The following is an 18,226-nucleotide window of genomic DNA, read 5'->3' on the forward strand; positions in this document are numbered from 1 at the left end:
GTTGTGGCACATCAGCTCTGCCAGTAAGCTGCTGCAGCTTTGGCCCAGCACAGCCATCAAAGAGATGTGAGTGGGAAGAGACAGGAAAAAAATGAGTGCAGTAGTTTAACAGCATCTCAAGCTAAGCGGATTTATTAAAATATCAATCAATATCATGGCAGATTGATCTGACCACAGGATATATATTGCAGTTTTCAGGGTTAAGATATACAACTCCTATTAAACATGAACTAAAATATTCAGTGTCGGTTAAAAAAATATATATTTAAGTTATGTGCAGATATTCCACATTGATGTACACACCCACAGATCATAACTTAGGATACTATCAGAAACATTTATTTTGCTTTTCTGCTTGAGGACTTTTTTAGGTTCAAAGTAAATGATGGGGAGAGAATATGGAAGTACATATTAAAGAAAAAAAAAGTCACTGCTTCCATGTATTCTCCTCTTTATTCTGACAGTCTTAGGAAAAGGTACACGTAACAGATAACTGCTTCCAGGACAAGATTCCAATTCAGACAATACCAATCCAAGGCCAGGCCTGGTTTGTGCTCTGCAGTTAGGAGGGACAAAAAGAAGAGATTATAAAGAAACTTATTTAAGTCCTCCTTTTGTAAGTGGTACCAAAAACCCTAAGTCAAAATATTTAAGCAAACTGAACCTCTTTCTCTCTTCTCCCTCTCTCTCCCTCCCTTGCCCATGCTTGAAATTAACGTAGCCTTTCATATTTGTAGTGTCAAAGGAAGAGCTGTGGTTAACAGCCACAGTACCTGAAGTTGTCAGGCAGCTTTCCATCCTTACACTGACTGCATCTGAACTGCTTTCCTTTCTAAAACGAGTTGTGCAGAGTACTTCCAGGGAATGCTCAGACACACAGCTTATTCAAAACCAGCTGAGTTTATCTCCAGCCACATTTGTTATTAGGATTAAGATGGCAATTTACTATGGAACATTTCACATGCGCATGGATTAGAATCCTGCTACATCCACCCCAGCTTCGTTTTTAGGAAATGGAACATACCTCAATCTCTTGGAAGGAGATGCAGCATTGTGTGGCAGTCTATTTAAACTGTCTCGTGTTCTGTCAAGGAAAAAAGATTTATGGTTTTGTCGCCAAGTCTAATTATGCATTGTTAAACAAACACAACACCTAAGGAAGTACACTTCATCCTTTTTTCCTGCCTCACCCATCCACTTCTCTGTAGGCCAATCACCTCCTGTCACATCTCCTGTCTATTACTCACTTACTCAATCCAGGACTCGGTTGTTGTGGTGGCCATAGGTTTCAGGTACATCCAAACCTGAGAACTTTAAGATATCTTAACCCCAATTGTCAGAGGTATACAAAAATTCAGCTACATGCCTGCCATTCCATTTCAAACTTCTTTTGATCATAGGTAGGCTTACAGGTAGCAAGCCTTTTCAGAAGTCCATGATTTTCCACAGTGATGGTCATTATTTTCTTGTTCTGTTTATCGCTTTTTGACCTGTGAGCAGAAATGAACAAACAGGAAGGAGAGGACACGTGAAAAAAGCACCCTTCCTTCCCACCCATCCACCTGGAAGGAAGGGCAGTACAGCAGCTACCTTCTGTAAAAGCATTTATTCCAACAATCCACCCTTGCTGGCCCTCGTTGGATGGCAGCAAGGTTCTCAATGAGCTTCTTATTGTCTCTTTCAATCAGACTGATTCGCTTTTGATCGTCCTGTGCAAGAGAAAGTGTGCAGTGCTGTTCTCATGAGGCTTTCCTGGGCTGGCTCTCACTGTTACGTTGCCCGTGAATGTTTAAAAACAAACACCTAAATTCTGTGCTCAACCATATCCCCAAATCACCAGGCTCTGGAGCTGTGCTTTGTCACTGCTTCCTTGTGTTCCTCTCCCAGCTCTCTCTATTATATATTATATACATAAACAAACTTGACATGAAAGCAGTAACACATTCTGTTTTCTTTTTCTTGCCCTTACCCCTCTCACATTAATTCTGTGACCCTGCTCTATGTGTTCCAGCAGGTTCCCTGCTACCTGAAGCACTGTTGTCACACAGATGTAGGGTTACAAGTACCTGGATTTTCCTCAGGTTAACAGGCTGCCAGCTCTGTGCATGCAGAGGCGTTTTATCCACCCAATGCCTTGCTTGAAAGACACAGGAAAAAAAAAAAAAACAAAGCAAAGCAAAAAGAAAAAAAAAAAAAAAGCCTGAAGTGAAAACAAGTTTTGTGATATCACCGAGCCCCGAATCCTCCATGCAGCCTTTCTCTGGTCAGCAACCCAAGTCAGACAGCCCACAGCACCCAGTTTTGTCTTTATCACAGCTCTTAGACTACGCTGACATAATTTCACCCACGTTCACCAGCAAAGAAGTCATCTTTCTTCTCCCCAGTCTCGTCCTCAACCCCAGGAAACACAGGAAAGCAACCACCTTAGTGACCAGAACACCACCACGACCAGCAGAGGCCATTTTACACCCCACAGATCAGCAGTCATTTATCTCCCCCTGTTCCCATATGTCCCTCCCACCTGTTCCTGTGACTTTGTTCAAGTTGTCACGGCCTCCCATCTTCCAAATTTGACTTTCCAGTCTCTTTTTGGTGGTCACGCTCTTGCTTGCAGTGGTACTTGGAGATTCCACACCTTGAATTATGACACACACTGCTCATAGATGGGTAGGATTCCATCCCTTGGTGAGCTGCTTGCAGCATGCACCCCCAGCTGCTGTCGGGCACACCAACTGAAACTTCTGCTCTTAGAAGTGGATTCAAATGAACATTATTTCACAGGGGTGTTTTAAAGACTGAAACAAGGATGTAGGTGTAAGGAGCACTCCTTCAGCTGGCTTTGAGCAGATGTTTCCATTGATAAAGCCATCAAACACCACAATAGAATCTGTCATCACCTTCCTCAGACTGACTGCAATAGAGGTGATACATGACCCAATGCAAGACAAACAGATATAAAAACCCAATAAAGGCATTTTATTCTCTTGTGACAGTTTCTCATGCACGCTTTTCACAGATAAAAACAGCTCCAGAGCATTTATAGAGAACAAGCTGCAATAGTTCCAAAGAAAATCTGGTTTGTACACCTTGCCTTCAGCTGTCATACAGCAGCACTAATGTTAGATCCCTGGTGTCACTCAGGAAAGCCTCCTGCTGTTAATTTAACTTGATAACAACGGATAAAATGTGCATCCTAAGAAAGGCAACATTTCTGTTCCACTTTGACAACATCCTGTAAAGACAGAACATCTCTGGATTTGTCATTTATCTCCTAACACTCCAGCTTCCATTTTAAAGACTTTTAATGTCCCCAAGTTTTTCCTTAGTACTGTTACTGTGTCACCTAACAAAGCCTTCCTAGCAGTACTGCCACCAAACCCAGAACCAAGGCCAGCATCTTCCATGACTCAAAGCTTGTTTTCAAGAAAAGGCAGTGAGCTTTGGAGCGGAGAGAAGGTAAAAAGCAGCAGCTATCTTGTAGAACTTCATCATGAGATTGGCAATGGACATCCTCTTGTTACTGCACAACCTTCTATCACCAGCACATTTTATTCTGAACCAACCTCTCACCCTACAATTGCTGAATGAGAGTAGAAACACAGGTTTGCAGATTATTCTGTCAACTGCAGAAGTACCCACGCTGTCAGCTGGCCCAAAATGATGATTCCAAAGCACCTCTGATCCTCAGCACCACGCAATTAAGAGCAGCAAGGGATAACCTTCAGTGTACTGCAGAGGAAGCATTTGCTTCCTGCAGAATGTTACTGAATATGACTGTTCACTACAAACCTCACATTTAGTAGCAACTCTGCTTGTTGTCTGCAGACCCACAGTGATTCTGACTGCTTAAAACCATCTGAAATAGAGTGGTAATGTCACTGCTTAGGGTGACTCCTGAGCAGGAATTGCATTAAAGGGAAGCTGGCAGCCTGAAAGACTCCTGTGCCACTTTGGGGAAGAGAAGCTTTACAGCAATACTCCAAAATGGAATACTCTTTTATGCCAAGGCAGGAATTCTAGAAAAAGTAGATGTCAAATGCCAAAAGCATACTGTAAGAGTGTGATTTGCTAGTAACAAATCTGAGTTATCAGAAAAAGCATTAAATTGATACCTGGAGATATCAGATGTGCATAACAGAAAGAAATTGTACTTTGTTAGTGAATAAAAGAGTATTTTGTTAATCAGTTTGGTATCAAATCTACACAGTTGTAGCAGGTCAAACAAGGCACGGAGCAGCTCCTGAAAGCCCTTAGTATATTCTTCTGAACTGCACTCAGTTTGGACAGGCACCTGCAGATTTAAGAAAGTGGACAGTATGCAGTGCATACGCTTTTCTCCTGCTGTGAGGATTCCTTTAGCTGGACTCCCTTCTTCTCTGTGCTTCTATCCAAAAGATTTGGCGTCTGCAGGATCTTTATCACTAGTTCCTCAAAGGCATGCTGCACTCCATCCTCTGTTTTGGCACTGGTCTCTGTGGGCAAGGAGAAAAAAAGAGGGAAAAAAAAAAATCAAAGACTTCATCTCATTTGCAAGCCTCCAGCCTCTAAGACTGTGAGTTCTAAAAGTGACCTTAAAAAAATTCAAGAGAATATAGAACTCGTGCCTACACAGTGCATGAAGGAATCTCACTGTCAGGAAAAAAGCACTTTCAATTACAGAACAACACACGATCAATCCATGAATATAAGGACTTTGGCACAGTTACATACCTATAAACAGCAACGAGCGTTTCTTAGCAAACTGAAGTCCCTCTCTTCTCTCTACTTCCCGATCAGGCTGCAGAGATGAATGAAGAACACGACTCGAGTGAGCTATATTTGCAAGCTTAAGGAACTCCCTGGAAAAGCAGCACTGTAGAACTGAAGTTTTGCTGGAAAGAAAGAAAAAGTCTATAAAATCATGTAGCAGCCATCAACTGAACATCCCTCTCTCTACAGTCAGCTTAAAAGCATTAAGTAGTATTGGTGTCAGGCAGAGCCAATGGAGGGTCAAACTGAAGAGCAGCAACATTGAATCAGCAGGAAATTAAGATGTTGTTATCTTCCGAATCAAGGGGGAGCAAAGGAAATGCCAGAAAGGAAGTTACAACAGTCAAATAGCTGAAAAAGCATACCAAAGATGTCTGAAATTTGTCAGACTTGTTAAGTGGAAAAGGAGGATTTCCCCAAAATCCCAAGACAAGTACAAACTGCTCGATGCAGATATACAGGCAGCTAAGAATTCCAATTCCAATTCCAACCCTAATTTAGGATCGCCACGCTGGAAACCTCCTGAAGTAAAGCAAGAGTGAAACACATCTTGCTAAGCGATGTGCATCTAGGATATGTCAAAAATGCCCAGAGGTGTACAGAGCTGTGTGCACCTCACCCACACAGCTGTATGATTAACAGCCAGCTGAAGGTAAGAGCAGAGCCCTTCCCCACCACCTGCCCAAACCACGGTTGGCTCAAAGAGACAGAGGAGCTGTTCTGTTGCACTGCTGTTAACTTAAAAGGTATTTCACAGTTCCCAGCCAGAAACTTTCACTGTTTTCCCGTAATTGAATCTCTCTCATTAATTGCATCACTCCAGGAGCACATCCACAAAATTCCAATGCGAGCTGCCTCTCAAATGAGGCAGCAAAAGGAGCCTGCCCAGCCTAAGTTCCAGAGCCTATCATCTCCTCACACAAGAAATGTGATCGTTTCAGAGCTTATCTCACATTTATACTGTCTCATGATTGAGTCATCTACAGAAGAGTGTAAGATAATGTATTTCTGAACTGACCTTATCAGTTTTATTGCCAACTAACATCTTCACAGTGTTGCTTTTGGTGGTGTATATTTCCAGCTCGTTCAGCCAGCTCTCTAAGCCTGTGAAAGTGTCTTTCCTTGTAACATCATACACTGGTAAAGGAAGAAAAGGAGCTTAGCAGTTGCAAAGACTTGATCAGCACTTACTTCATCATGGCACTGAGGCCAGAAAAAAATATTCTGCACACGTTCAGCCCTCACAACCCCTGAAAATGACTCCCTTCTTTTACTAATTGGTGTTCACACTGAAAAAGACTAAGCACGTATTCCTTGTGCTGCAAATCTCGTGTTCTATAGCAAATCACACCCATCATCACTAACAAATAAATACAAACAAGCAGTAAAAACACTAAGGGAAACAAAAGGCAAAACCCAATGTGCCTCCTAACCAGAAATTCACCAAAACAGTTTTTACAAAGCCGACCCAATGGTTTGCAGGGTGACTTGGCTGAAACACAAAACATTTTGAAGAAGCAGAATTTCCTACCAGCAGTTTTGCAAACTCAGAGTTTGAGCTAACGATTCAAAGTGCTGGGAAACAAAACACAGCCGTTCCCCTGATTCTCTCAGTCCCCTTTTGCAGTGACACGTACTATTAGATTGTAAGACCACGCTTCCTGCAGTCACCTTTCCCTCCCATATTCCTCCTACCTAAAACAATCCCTTGAGTTCCTCGGTAATAACTGGGATTCAGTGACCTAAAGCGCTCTTGGCCCGCTGTGTCCTTGGGGGAAAAGAAAAGAAAACACACACAAACAACAAAAAAAAACAACAATAAAAATGAGTAGTTTTATTCAATTATTGCTAAGTTGTGTCACATTCTCTCTATGAATCTTCCAAACACTCCACTCTACGCAGAACAAACAATAAGAAGGCAAAAAAAGTGACAGCTTTTATTATTACTACCAAAGAAGTGTTTAGATTTATGTACAGATTGTAATAGACAGACTAACAGCTATGTTATCATTTATTTCTACTAAGTGTATTCACTTAGTACAGGTTTTGCTTACTAAGGAGGTTATAATGAACACATAGATACTAAAGTCAAAGCCTCTCCTTCACTTTGATGCTTGGTACACGCACCGAAACTTTTATTTAACATTCTCCAAGCACCAATTTTCCCTTCCAGCTCATTAGCAGCCTCTCCAGATGGCTGTTACCGCTGTAAAGCTCCTTTTCCAGCTACACAACCTGTGTAGGTTTCCATTCCACAGCAAGGAGGCACACCCCTGCGTGGTTATGAGGTTTCCTATTACTCCCAGCATGGCTCTGCTCAGAACACAGCCAACACACACAGCTGGAGCAGTTGCAACCTCAACAGTCCCACTCTCCATACACAGAGCCATAAAGAAAAACCAAGAAAGAACATGAGTTCTGACACCAATATTCACTGTGTTACCACCAGCCCTAGGCACGTTTCTTTCCAGTAGTCCCAATAGCCTAATCCAGAATAGAGTGCTCTTAAATACTTATGCCCCAACACCTGAAAAACCCTTCAAGGGCCTACAGTCCATTTAGGAGAAAACACTGAGTGCTTTAATAACATTACAGGTAAAGCTGAACACACACTGCACTCCGATTTCCCAGTTTCCACATGCTGGAAACACAGCACCAGAAGTTTGAGGCAATTGCTCGAGTTTCCTGGCAAATGCAGCAAAACTTCACACGGTTCATAAATAATAGCATTTTTGTTCCCATCATTTCAACCAAAATAAAGCATCCGCTGTGTGTCCGGTACAACACACAGATTGTTTACTGCACAGCCCCTACAGGAGATCTCTACATTCCCACATCTGCCTCACATCAAACCTACCCATATTGCAAGCTGCACCGTGTGGCCATTTACCACCATCTTCTTCACTTTAAAATCAACACCTGAGATGCAAAATAAGAGGGGAAAGGCTGTGGGAGGAACAACGGTGTCTGCAGCTCCTCACTGCCATCCCCTCATGGGATGGCTCCTCACAGCCCTCCCTGTCCCCCCACTGACCCTGTCCCTTCACAGCATCCCATCCCCTCACACCTAATATCCCCTCACAGCCTCCATCCTTGACCCTTTACAGCCCCATCCCCTCACAGCCCTCCCTGTCCCAACACTGACCCCGTCCCTTCAAAGCACCCAGTCCTCCCCTCACCCCATATCCCCTCATTGCTTCCATCTCCTCCCCTCACAGTGCTTTCTGTTCCCATACAGGAGCCTCCATCTCCTCACAGCCAACACCCCCTCACAGCCCCCATCTCCTCACACCCCCACACCCAATGTCCTCTCACAGCCTCCATGCTGACACACCACCCCCTCACAGCCAATGCCTCTTCACAGCGTTCCCCATCCCCTCAAAGCTGTCCCTGTCCCCCCATGGCCTCTATCCCCTCACAGCCTCCATCCTCTCACAGTACCCCCTATCCCCATCCCTCACAGCCAATGCCCCTTCACAGCACCACCCCACCCCTCACAGCCCTCCTCCCCTCACAGCCCCCCCCCAGCCCCCATTCTCTCACAGCGCTCCCTATCCCATCCCTCACAGCCAATGTCCCTTCACAGACCCCCCCGTCCCCTCACAGCCCCCATTCTTTCACAGACCTCCCCTCCCCTCACAGACCCCTCTCCCCTCACAGTACCCCCCATCCCCATCCCCTCACAGCCAATGTCCCCTCACAGCCCCCATTCCATCACAGTCTCCCCTCTCCTCACATTCACCACCCCCCTTACAGCCCCCCCCCTCACAACCCCCATCTCCTCCCAGACCCCCCTCATTCCCATCCCCTCACAGCCAATGTCCCCTCACAGCCCCCCCAACCCCTCACAGCCTCTGTCCCCTTACAGACCGAACCATCCCCTCAGAGCCCCCATCCCCTCCCAGACCCCGACCTCCTTCCCTCACAGCCCCCCCGGCTCACATATGGTCGGTTTCATGCTCGGCTCGAAGGATCCCTCAGCGAACCTCAGCAGAAGGCTGCACGAACACAAACCGGCACTCAGCACTGCGGCACACAGCGCGGAGCTGCCCGCCCCGCCCGGTCCCGGTCCCGGTCCCGGTCCCCACCTGGACTTCCCCACGGCGCTGTCTCCGATCAGGATCAGCTTCACGGTGATGCCGGTTCCGTCCATACCCCCACGCAACGCCCGCTGCCTGCCCGCTATGCCGGACCAGCAGCTCGGACTCCGCCCCTCGCTCGGCGGTGCCGGGCGGGGCGGGGCGATCCGTGCCGAGCGGCGGAGCTAACGGAGCCTCGCGAGCGTCCGGATCCGGCCATGTCCGATTATAGGATCTCGGTGGAGGAGCTGAACGACCTCCTTGCGAACGGCAGCGGTTGTTACAGCCTGCCAAGCGCGCACAGCAACGAGGTGGTGCCGCGCATCCACGTGGGGAACGCGTGAGTGCGCCGGGCCGGGAGCGGGCGGCCCGCGAGGGGCTGCGTAGGGCTGCGAGCAGCGGGAGGGGCCAACCCGGCCCCCCCGGGCATCCATAGGGAGCCGCGGGGCCTGGCTGGCTGCAGGGCCTGAGCACGGCGCTGCGCGGGCTCCTGTGGCACCCAGCGGGCGCTGCCCATAAATGGCACCTGCTGCAGAGCCCGGCTGCGGGCGGAGGGGCTGAATGAAGCGCACGCACGGTTCAGGAGTGAAACGTTTTCTTCCTAATTCCTAATTTGGGGCTTCTAATTTTGGGGAGGTTGTCGGTGTTTATAAATATCTGAAGTGTGGGAGGCGAAGGGACGTGGGCAGCCTCTTGTCTGGGGCCAAGGACGAGGGGAAATGGGCTCAAACTGGAGCATGGGAAGTTCTGCACCAATATGCCAAAGAACTTCACGGTGAGGGTGATGATGGAGCACTGGGATGGGCTGCCCAGGGAGGTGGTGGGGTCCCCTTCTCTGGAGATATTCCAGACCCATCTGGATGCTGCCCTGTGCAGCCTGATGTAGGGAGCTGCTTGGGCAGGGGGTTGGACTCAATGAGCTCTGAAGTTCCCTTCCAAGCCCCGCAGTTCTGGGATTCTTCTGCTGCCTCCTATCCTTGCCCATGGTTATCCAAGGGACGGGATGCTGTGGGGTGACAGGGCAGCAATAGCTGTGTGTGCCACAGAGCTGCTCAGGCCCTGTGTCCGCAGTGCATTCCTTTATCCCATTCTGTTCCAGCATCTGCCTGGAGCTGGAGACCTCAGCGTGCTGCGTGTCAGCCCTGTGCTCGGCTCCCTTCTCCATTTCAGCCTTCATTGCACAAATGTTACTATCTTTGCGGAGCTGCTGGGAGCACTTCATGGGGGTAGAAGAGAATAAAGTAATGCGGTCGTTTGCTCTGACAAATCTCCTTTCTGGCTTGGAGGGATCAAGCACTGCCTGCAATGTGAGGCTGCTCCCACAGCTACCAGAGGCAGGGGTTTTACAACAGAGAGAATTTACAGAGTAATGACATCCACGGAGAGGTTGGAATCTCAACACCCAGCGTGAAAGAAACAGAACTTGAGCAGAGTTTGGACAGGAATTCATGGGGAGAAATTAAGATATCTGAGTGAGAATTCAGGCAGTTCTGCTCGAAGCCTTTTACAATATTTTGCATATTTTTTCTCTCCTTGTGAATGACTCATCCTTGGGTAAAAGTAACAACGCTGAGACGTTCAGGAGGATGAGACTGAATGGGGTCACAGCGTGGGATAACGATTTGTCTGTCAAGTACCACGTCTCCCATGCAGTACATGGAAGTTATCATTAATGCAAACACAGAGGTGAAATGATAAAATAAAAGAGAGCTTTTGCATATCACAGCAGACAGTTGTAACCTTTCAAAGCGATCAGACAAGAGTTCTGAAGATGAGTCAAAATGTAATATCACTGAAACAAGAATGATTAGATTGGTGACGTTCATACAAGTGTGTTTTTCAAGCAGCAGCACAGTCAGACAATTCAGATGATATCAGAAGTACAAATAATTTCCTGTCACAGCCAGTATCAGGATATATTTGAGTGTAATCTCATGGTAAATGAGCAGGACAGCTGGACAGAATGCAACTTTACCAGGCTTGCAGAGCACATATCTGAGTGTTCTGGCTGCTTGAGTGTGTATGATTAACCCACGAAGCAATTCTTTGTTCTTAATGGGCTCAAAGTGCAATAAGGAATCTGAAAGACATCCTCCCGAAATCAGCATTAAATTGAGTGGTGAAAAAGCAATTTTGCATGAACGTAACAGCAGAAATGAAAATGTGCTATGGGGCAGTTTTTGCTCCATATTAAAGATGTGGTTTATTTGCTTGGGTGAGCAGGTGCAAAGCAGACTCACATTGATCCCAACCACTGTCAGACACGCACTGACCCACGCACTGTTCCTCGTGCCATATACTCACCACTTAAACAGAGGAACTCGCAGGTGAATTAACGCTTTTTGTTTTGGCCTTGCTCTGTAGGATTTACTTTTGTGTTGCAAGCAGAATTCCCTTGGCACTGATACTTGTCCCCTGGCACAGATGATGTCCTGCCAGATGGAAAAATCTGTCAACATTTGTTTGGGTAATGAAGTCTTTACAAATACTTGGCCCATTGCCATAGTTGTTTGGCACCGAGAGAAGATGTAGAAACTTCACTCGTGCATAAGAATTCGTGCATGAGGATAAATTAAGGGGTGAACGGTCATTAGGAGAAAAGGAATGCTCTAGATGTTCATAAAGCCTTGAATTATGTGAACGTTGTCCTATGCAACCACACAGTGTGATAACATAAATCTTACTTTCTGTGTTTCTATATTCCTGTGGCCTGGGAAGGAGCACTGGAGGCTGCCAGCAGAGGCTGCTTGTAACTGGTTCTTAAATTAGCAGATGGAGAAAGTGGTTAATCGTAGGAGCAATTAGCCAGGTGTTTCTGTTATCTCCTAAATTTTCTTAGTTCAGTCAGAATTTAATGTTCAGAGTTATAACCGTGCCATAGTAGGGAGCAGAGGATTAAGTCTCAGTGTTTGGCTGTCAGCCAGGAAAGGAGCATTCTCTGACATACAAGTAGTGACCAAGGCTCTAAATATTTCTGCGTGTCAAGTCTTTAGCTAATTTGAGCACTGTATACTTAGCATCCATGAGCAGAAAAATGAAACCTTTTGGTTATCAGTAGCTTTTGGGGACATCATAAATACTGAGACACCGAGTTCTAATCATTTTCTTGACACTTTTTATCACACAGGTTCATAGCCAAGAACATTATGAAGCTGCAGCGCCTGGGGATAACCCATGTTCTGAATGCAGCAGAGGGGAAGTCATTCATGCATGTGAACACTAATGCAGAATTCTATGAAGGCACAGGCATCACATACCATGGCATTAAAGCTAACGATACGCAGGAATTTAACCTCAGTCGATATTTTGAGGAGGCAGCTGATTTTATTGAGAAAGCACTTTCCCAGAAGGATGGTAAGGCAAACTGAAATGTCTTTCTGCCTTATTTTCTGTACGCTGCGTCTGGTTTAGCTCTTTATTTCGCTGCTTAAAATGGTTCTTTGCTCAGATTTTCAGCTGGACAGGCAAACCAAGGATTCAGATCAAGTCTTGGCATCAAAGACACCTGAATATTCAGTAAAACATCTTAGTCATCTCTCTACGTATGTGGACCTCCAGTATATGTTAAGTGGAAGTCTGTCATTTTAGGGATGACTTTGCAAAGTGAAACAGCAGCTGCATCCTGAATAGTGGCTGTCTGGGAAGACGTGTCCTTAGTGTTCCTTAGACAGATGAAAAGCCCAGAAAGCGAATACAGGATCTAAAAGTAGTTTTACAGCATTGGAAGGCAAAAATGGTGCAGGTAATGCATTGCTGAACTTGCTGTATGTTTGCTTCTCAAATATACAGTAAGGATAGAGACTGTCTCTATGATCTTATTATTATTTTATGTGACAATTACCCCAGCAGTCCCTGGGATTCCAGGAAAGCTGGAGATGATAGGAGAAATGCTGTTGATTGCCACATTTCTCTACAGTGTTTCCACAGAGCAGAAATGCTAGGGCATAGTGCAGTGGGCCAGACAGTGCTTCTGCTCTGTCTGTTGCAGCATACCACTCATTTCTACAGATGCTTCATTTCTTTCTTGCTTCGTGACTAAATGTGAGCAAAGAGGAATGAGGATTCCTACAGTTCCAGGAGTTCTTTCCCTGAAGTGGGCAAAAGGGGAGCTGGAGCTGTGATGTGAAGTTAAATGACAGCTCTTGCAATTAGTTCTGTGACCCACTGATACAGTCTGAAGTAGGAAGAAGTGTTTAGCAATGCCAGCTGTGCTGTGGCTGTCCCCCCCAACTTCAGCTAATCTGATCAGAACTGATAGCAGCACTTCTACTTTGTCATTCTTTCAGTCTAAATACTGCTTCCTGTGACTGCTGCTGTTTTTCCTGCCGTGGTAAACAAAAGAACTTTGTAACTGGGTGGTGGTGGAGCCAGGTTTGAGATTAACTCACTACTTAAATACGATAGGGGTTTTTTTTTTGACGGTGAAGAGTAGAACAAAAGCAGTAGCGAAGTGATGAGGGATGCAGTACTGTTCTCTCCTGCAGCTTCATTTTAGCTTTGTAGCTGCATGAGGTTCTGGAGGGGAGCAAAGTGAAGGCAGGGCTGCTGTACCCAAGTCAGCCCAGGATTCTCACTGCCTTTCACAGAGGAAGGCCAGAAATCCTTTTGCTTCTGACTGTAGAAAGGAAGTCAGGTCTCTTCTACATGCTTAAGAATCTTTGAATCCTGCTAATTCATGGCTGCAGGCTCTCAGGAAATGTAAAGAATTAATTGTTTTAGCTGTTTAACTCACTTCTGATTAGAGGTTTGCCTCGAGCTGAGCAGAATATGCAGCTCAAGGCAAATATGGTAACAGGCTTCCGAGCAAGTCGTGGCCTCAGCAAGTCTATGTGTGGTTCATCTGTTCTGTGGTCTCAGGAAAGAATTTACTCTGGAGGGGAAGCCTGGGGTTGTATTTTGTGTCTGGAAAAGCAGAGCGAAAAGGAAGCAGCTGAGAAGCAATAAAAATGAGTTAGGTTTCTCAGAGGGAGCAGCAACCTGCTTAATTATTGTTGGATGCCAACTGTCAGCATTTTTCCAATAAACATGGGAATAATTTCCCTAATCAGTTAGCTGGAAGCTTTTCATTGGTGCTGGCAGAAGGTATTTCTGGTTCTTGTTATTGCATAATTAGTAGTTTCTTTTACTTGAGTGTTAGTGTGATTCATAACGAGCCAGACAAGCAGCCAGGTATGATCCAGCACGGAGTTATCATGGGAATTGACAGCAGTGCAGCCAGAAGGGTGGGTGTCTTTGAAGAGATACAGTATATAACAAACAGCATCTGTCTGCTGTATTTTAAACTGTGCATCGTGGATTTGTGCTGTTTGGTACCCAGTCATCCTTAGGTACAAGACATTCTGAAATAGAGATTGGAGAAATATAGATAGGTTCAGGCTGGCTTCATAATGCAGCAGCAAATACATTGTAGTGTGAGTGATGCAGAACTATTAATTCTGCATTATCCACGATGACAGACTGTACCAGCTAGCAGAGTGATAGCCTCAAGTTTTACATACCTCCATCAGAATTCCCAATTCGGAGTCCTCGGGGGACTGAAGGACTAATTGTTGCGCTTTTATTTCATGCTGCATTTCCATCCTCTGTTCCATTATAACCCACGTTATGACCTGTTTTCCCTGCAGGACAAGTGTTTGTGCATTGCCGTGAGGGCTACAGCCGTTCTCCTACGCTGGTCATCGCCTACCTCATGCTTCGCCAGAACATGGATGTCAAGTCTGCTTTGGTCACTGTCCGGCAAAAGAGAGAGATTGGCCCTAACGATGGCTTTCTAAGGCAGCTTTGTCAGCTAAATGAGCAATTAGTGAAGGAAGGCAAAGTGAAGCCCTGAAACAGAGCACTGTAGTATTTTTGAGTGTTTTCTCAAACCATCAGAGGATGTATTAAGTGCTTTAGATTCCTAACCCCCCCCCCCAACCGCCAAGCTAAGTCACGTTGTGTGAGGGAGACAGAATTCCTGCTCTTGTCTAGCGAAGGGATCTTTCTCAAACTGTGGGTCTGTCTTTCAAGATGGCACAACGTTGTGTCACTTGTTGGAGTTGTTGCAGTATAGAGGTGTCTTTAGAGGGGTGGCTCGGGTGAGAACAGCTGTTCACACATATTTCAGTGCCCCTTTGCAGGCTTTATAACATGCTTTGCATTGACATCCCGTTGCCTCATTCAAGCTTTGTATTTTATTCCACCGGAGCACTGTTTGCTGAGAGCCCCCATACATCTCTCACTCTTCATTGAAGTACTGTGTTTTCTAAAGCTTCTTTTTCATGCACACAGGTGCCTCGAGTTTGAGTGTAGGAGCTTCAAGGAATGGAGCAGCATATATGCAAATGCACAGATGCACTCTTGTAAAAAGAAATATGCAGTGTTGTGTTCAGTGTGGATATATGCAATACACAGTGTGTGGTAGTAAAGCCATCCAGAGCCTGACCTTGATGCACACTGTATTTCCAAGACTATTTGTACCACTCGCTGTTGTGATTGACGTGACATAGTCTGATATTAAAGTTTATTTTTATTATAAACTCTCACTCTAAAGAAAATGTGGAGTAAATATTGAGAAAAGAACTCCAGCAAGGGAAGAAGAATGGCTGTACTTAGGAGTGCTTGTACTGGGTGTATGATAAAGCGTGAAGTATCAGATTGGAATGGCTTCTGAGGTTTGTACTGAACCACAGTCTCCCTGTCCTTATGCTGTTGCTGTTTATTAATGTGGAATAGCAAGATTATATCTACAGATTTCTTCCAGCATTGTAGTACAGGTGTGCTTACAGAGCATTTTGTTGGTACACTCTGACTTGAATTATTTGCATGGCTCCATTCAATAGAAACAAACGTTGTTACATGCCACGTGGAACAGAAAGCATTTCCTTTCTATTAAAATAAATCATACCTTGATTCTGTTGGACATGCAGATGAAATGAATCATTGCAGTGATGGGAGAGGGAGCTTTGTTTACAGTATGCTCGAGTGGGTCTCTGTGTGCCTGTCAGTTATTGCAGTGCTGTTAATGCAAAGGATCTCCCTTTACAGCCTCAGAATTGTTGGTTTTGCTATCAGAACCCTGAGAGGTTTGTGATCCCTTTTTAGCTGTGCCTTAATGTAGGTCTAGAGTTAAAATCCTAACGCTGCTTTAACTGGAAACACTTGTATTAATAATCCAACTGAGTCCAAATCCAGTTTTGTGTATTCATCTCGCTATAAAAAAAGCACAGGACAGACATTGTTAAGATTCTTTAACAAATTTTGTAACATGAGGGTGGAGGGGAATAAAGAAAACTCTATTAGCAATTGATTTAAAGCACAGAAACAGTAGATCTGTTAGTAAGGAACTGATAGGTGACTCAGAAAGGATGTTATTTTAGCAGTATTTGAGGCTAAGCAGGGACTGTAAAATCCACATCTGTCATAGAACAAAGATATCTGCCATGTCAAATCCTGCACAGTGACAGAGATGCAGCAGCTTGGGCTTTTTGTGCTCAGTTAGAGAAGTTGGAAGGTAGGGGGGAGCGGAGGCGAGGAGCTCTCATCTTACAGCAAGGAACAAAGAAGGATGTTCAGATAGATAATCATCCTTCTGAAATGATGATATGTGCAAAAATGAATCCATCTGAGCTACAGCTCCCAGCCATCAGCACCCGAGGGAAGTTTCCAACTCAGAATTTCGATCCAAAGGAAAAATTGTGTTTTCTGAGTGCTGTCCTCATCCTTTGGTCCTGCGCTGTTGGCAATGACAATCTTGTGTCTAATAGGCTCTTCTGAGCTGTAAGTAAATCAAGGCCAGGCTGGATGTGGCTCTGGGCAGCCTGGGCTGCTGGTTGGTGACCCTGCACATAGCAGAGGTTTGAAACAAGATGATCATTGTGGTCCTTATCAACCCAGGCCATTCTATGATTCTACGATAATGCTGAATGCTTTCCAAGAGAGCATTGCAATTGGACACACTTAGCAAAGTTGTTTCAAAATTAGAGTTAACAGCACCCTAAGACAAGACTGGCAGCTGTAATGCGTTGTGTTGTAATTCCCTTCAAACTCATGTAAGTGTTGGACACATTTTCCTCCTAAAGATGTGTATGGCTGGCTTACCTCCCAGTGCCAGGAGAGTGCATCTTCCAGCAATACCCTGCAGATCAGAGCACTGCGTGTATGTGCTCCTTGAGCTGGAACAGCACTCACATCCGACCCATCCTCCTCCTGCTGAACAAGGCAAAACCATTGCTAACAACACGTTAGCAATGTTCCTCACACCAAAGCGTTCCCACTTCTGTTGTGCAGAACAAACTAAATCTGCTACAACTGGAAGCAGTGGTTTGTTTTGGCCACAGCCCTGAGGAACTATCTTCCAGGGGGTTGCAGGTGAGAATGAATGTCCTTATTCCTCATACAGCAAATGCATCCTGTGCATGGCATTACAGTGCAGAACCCAGGTGAGCGTTTGCTGTTGCTTTTTCATCAGGAGTTGGATTTGGAAATCTACACCACCATTCTGAAACTGCTATTGACATCTATACATTTATATAAAGGTTCAAACTGGCATTGACAGCAGTCCCAGTTCCCTTTTCACAGCCCTTCTCTTTCTCCAACACATCCTTGTATACCTGGAGCTCAAAAGTTCCTTTTTAAATATAAAGTAAGTAGTGCTAAATATATATATGTATATATGTATATATGTATATATATGTATTTATGTATGTATGTATGTATGTGTGTATATATATTATGTAACATATATATATATGTATGTATGTATGTATGTATGTATGTATATATGGGAACAAAAAGTGCTGTGGGAAGGTTTGATGGCACTGACCTGACATTGAGCCGGTGGCTGAGCTGCTGCCTTCTGGAGCCGGTTGTGTTTAATTGCTGTCTGTAACTTTTGAATGGGCAATGACTGTATTCCAGTTTTTATTCTTTGGACAACGTATTCATTTCTTCTGTTTTGGAAACAAGCCCTGTAAGTGGAAGTTGTGGGAGTAATTCAGCTGAGGGCTTTTTTGGTTGTTTTTTGTTGTGTTTTTTTCTTCTCCGTGTTTTAATTCCCTGCCAAGGTAGCTGGCCAGCTGACTCACCAGATGGAGCTGTAGGCTCGTTGTTCCCCACTAAGCAGTCCTCATTCCATCCCTGACCAAAGCTGTTATGTGAATCTGATGTCTTGGCACCAGCAAGGCAAGCAGCCGGAACCATTCAGCAGCACATTTGCTGATGTCTGGTGGGAGAACAATACAGATCCGTTAGCTCTTGGTGACTTAGAGGAGTCCATGCTTAGCATTGGGATTAGTGGGTGCAGAAGAGGTAAATGGCTCTGCAGGATCCCTGGGAGAGAACAGGGCTCGAGCATGGGCAGCTCAGCAGTATTTTGGGGGAGCAAGCAAGGGAGTGCCATCAAACCTTCCCACAGCACT

General features: G+C 45.2%; 3 protein-coding genes across 5 annotated transcripts; 1 reads left to right on the plus strand and 2 right to left on the minus strand.

Moving 5' to 3' along the window:
* Window positions 1–434: 434 nt before the first annotated feature.
* On the minus strand, window positions 435–2,814 carry CFAP97D1 (CFAP97 domain containing 1). 2 transcript variants are annotated; one of them, XM_085210832.1, is made up of 6 exons: window positions 2,522–2,814; window positions 2,067–2,137; window positions 1,591–1,709; window positions 1,367–1,490; window positions 1,025–1,084; window positions 435–556 (listed from the first exon to the last, which is right to left on the minus strand). In XM_085210832.1, the coding sequence occupies exons 1-5, from the start codon at window positions 2,559–2,561 to the stop codon at window positions 1,064–1,066; spliced, it is 375 nt and encodes a 124-aa protein (XP_085066958.1). In that variant the 5' UTR covers window positions 2,562–2,814; the 3' UTR covers window positions 435–556; window positions 1,025–1,063. The 2 variants fall into 2 exon arrangements, with proteins under 2 accessions (XP_085066958.1, XP_085066957.1); XM_085210831.1 differs by having other exon boundaries at window positions 2,067–2,814.
* A 141-nt stretch (window positions 2,815–2,955) lies between these two features.
* Window positions 2,956–9,021, minus strand: LOC100546433 (ras-related protein Rab-18-B-like). Its single transcript, XM_085210830.1, has 7 exons — window positions 8,838–9,021; window positions 8,692–8,747; window positions 7,607–7,668; window positions 6,445–6,517; window positions 5,768–5,886; window positions 4,711–4,777; window positions 2,956–4,472 (listed from the first exon to the last, which is right to left on the minus strand). Exons 1-7 carry the CDS (start codon window positions 8,900–8,902, stop codon window positions 4,300–4,302), a joined length of 615 nt encoding a protein of 204 aa, XP_085066956.1. The 5' UTR covers window positions 8,903–9,021; the 3' UTR covers window positions 2,956–4,299.
* Window positions 9,010–15,729, plus strand: DUSP3 (dual specificity phosphatase 3). 2 transcript variants are annotated; one of them, XM_085210828.1, is made up of 4 exons: window positions 9,010–9,139; window positions 11,052–11,155; window positions 11,956–12,182; window positions 14,453–15,729. In XM_085210828.1, the coding sequence occupies exons 1-4, from the start codon at window positions 9,047–9,049 to the stop codon at window positions 14,656–14,658; spliced, it is 630 nt and encodes a 209-aa protein (XP_085066954.1). In that variant the 5' UTR covers window positions 9,010–9,046; the 3' UTR covers window positions 14,659–15,729. The 2 variants fall into 2 exon arrangements, with proteins under 2 accessions (XP_085066954.1, XP_085066955.1); XM_085210829.1 differs by lacking the exon at window positions 11,052–11,155 and having other exon boundaries at window positions 9,032–9,168.
* The last annotated feature ends 2,497 nt before the right edge of the window (window positions 15,730–18,226 follow it).

Source organism: Meleagris gallopavo, chromosome 29 (genome assembly GCF_905368555.1).
Source record: "Meleagris gallopavo chromosome 29, MGAL_WU_HG_1.1, whole genome shotgun sequence".
NCBI classification, from domain to species: domain Eukaryota; kingdom Metazoa; phylum Chordata; class Aves; order Galliformes; family Phasianidae; genus Meleagris; species Meleagris gallopavo.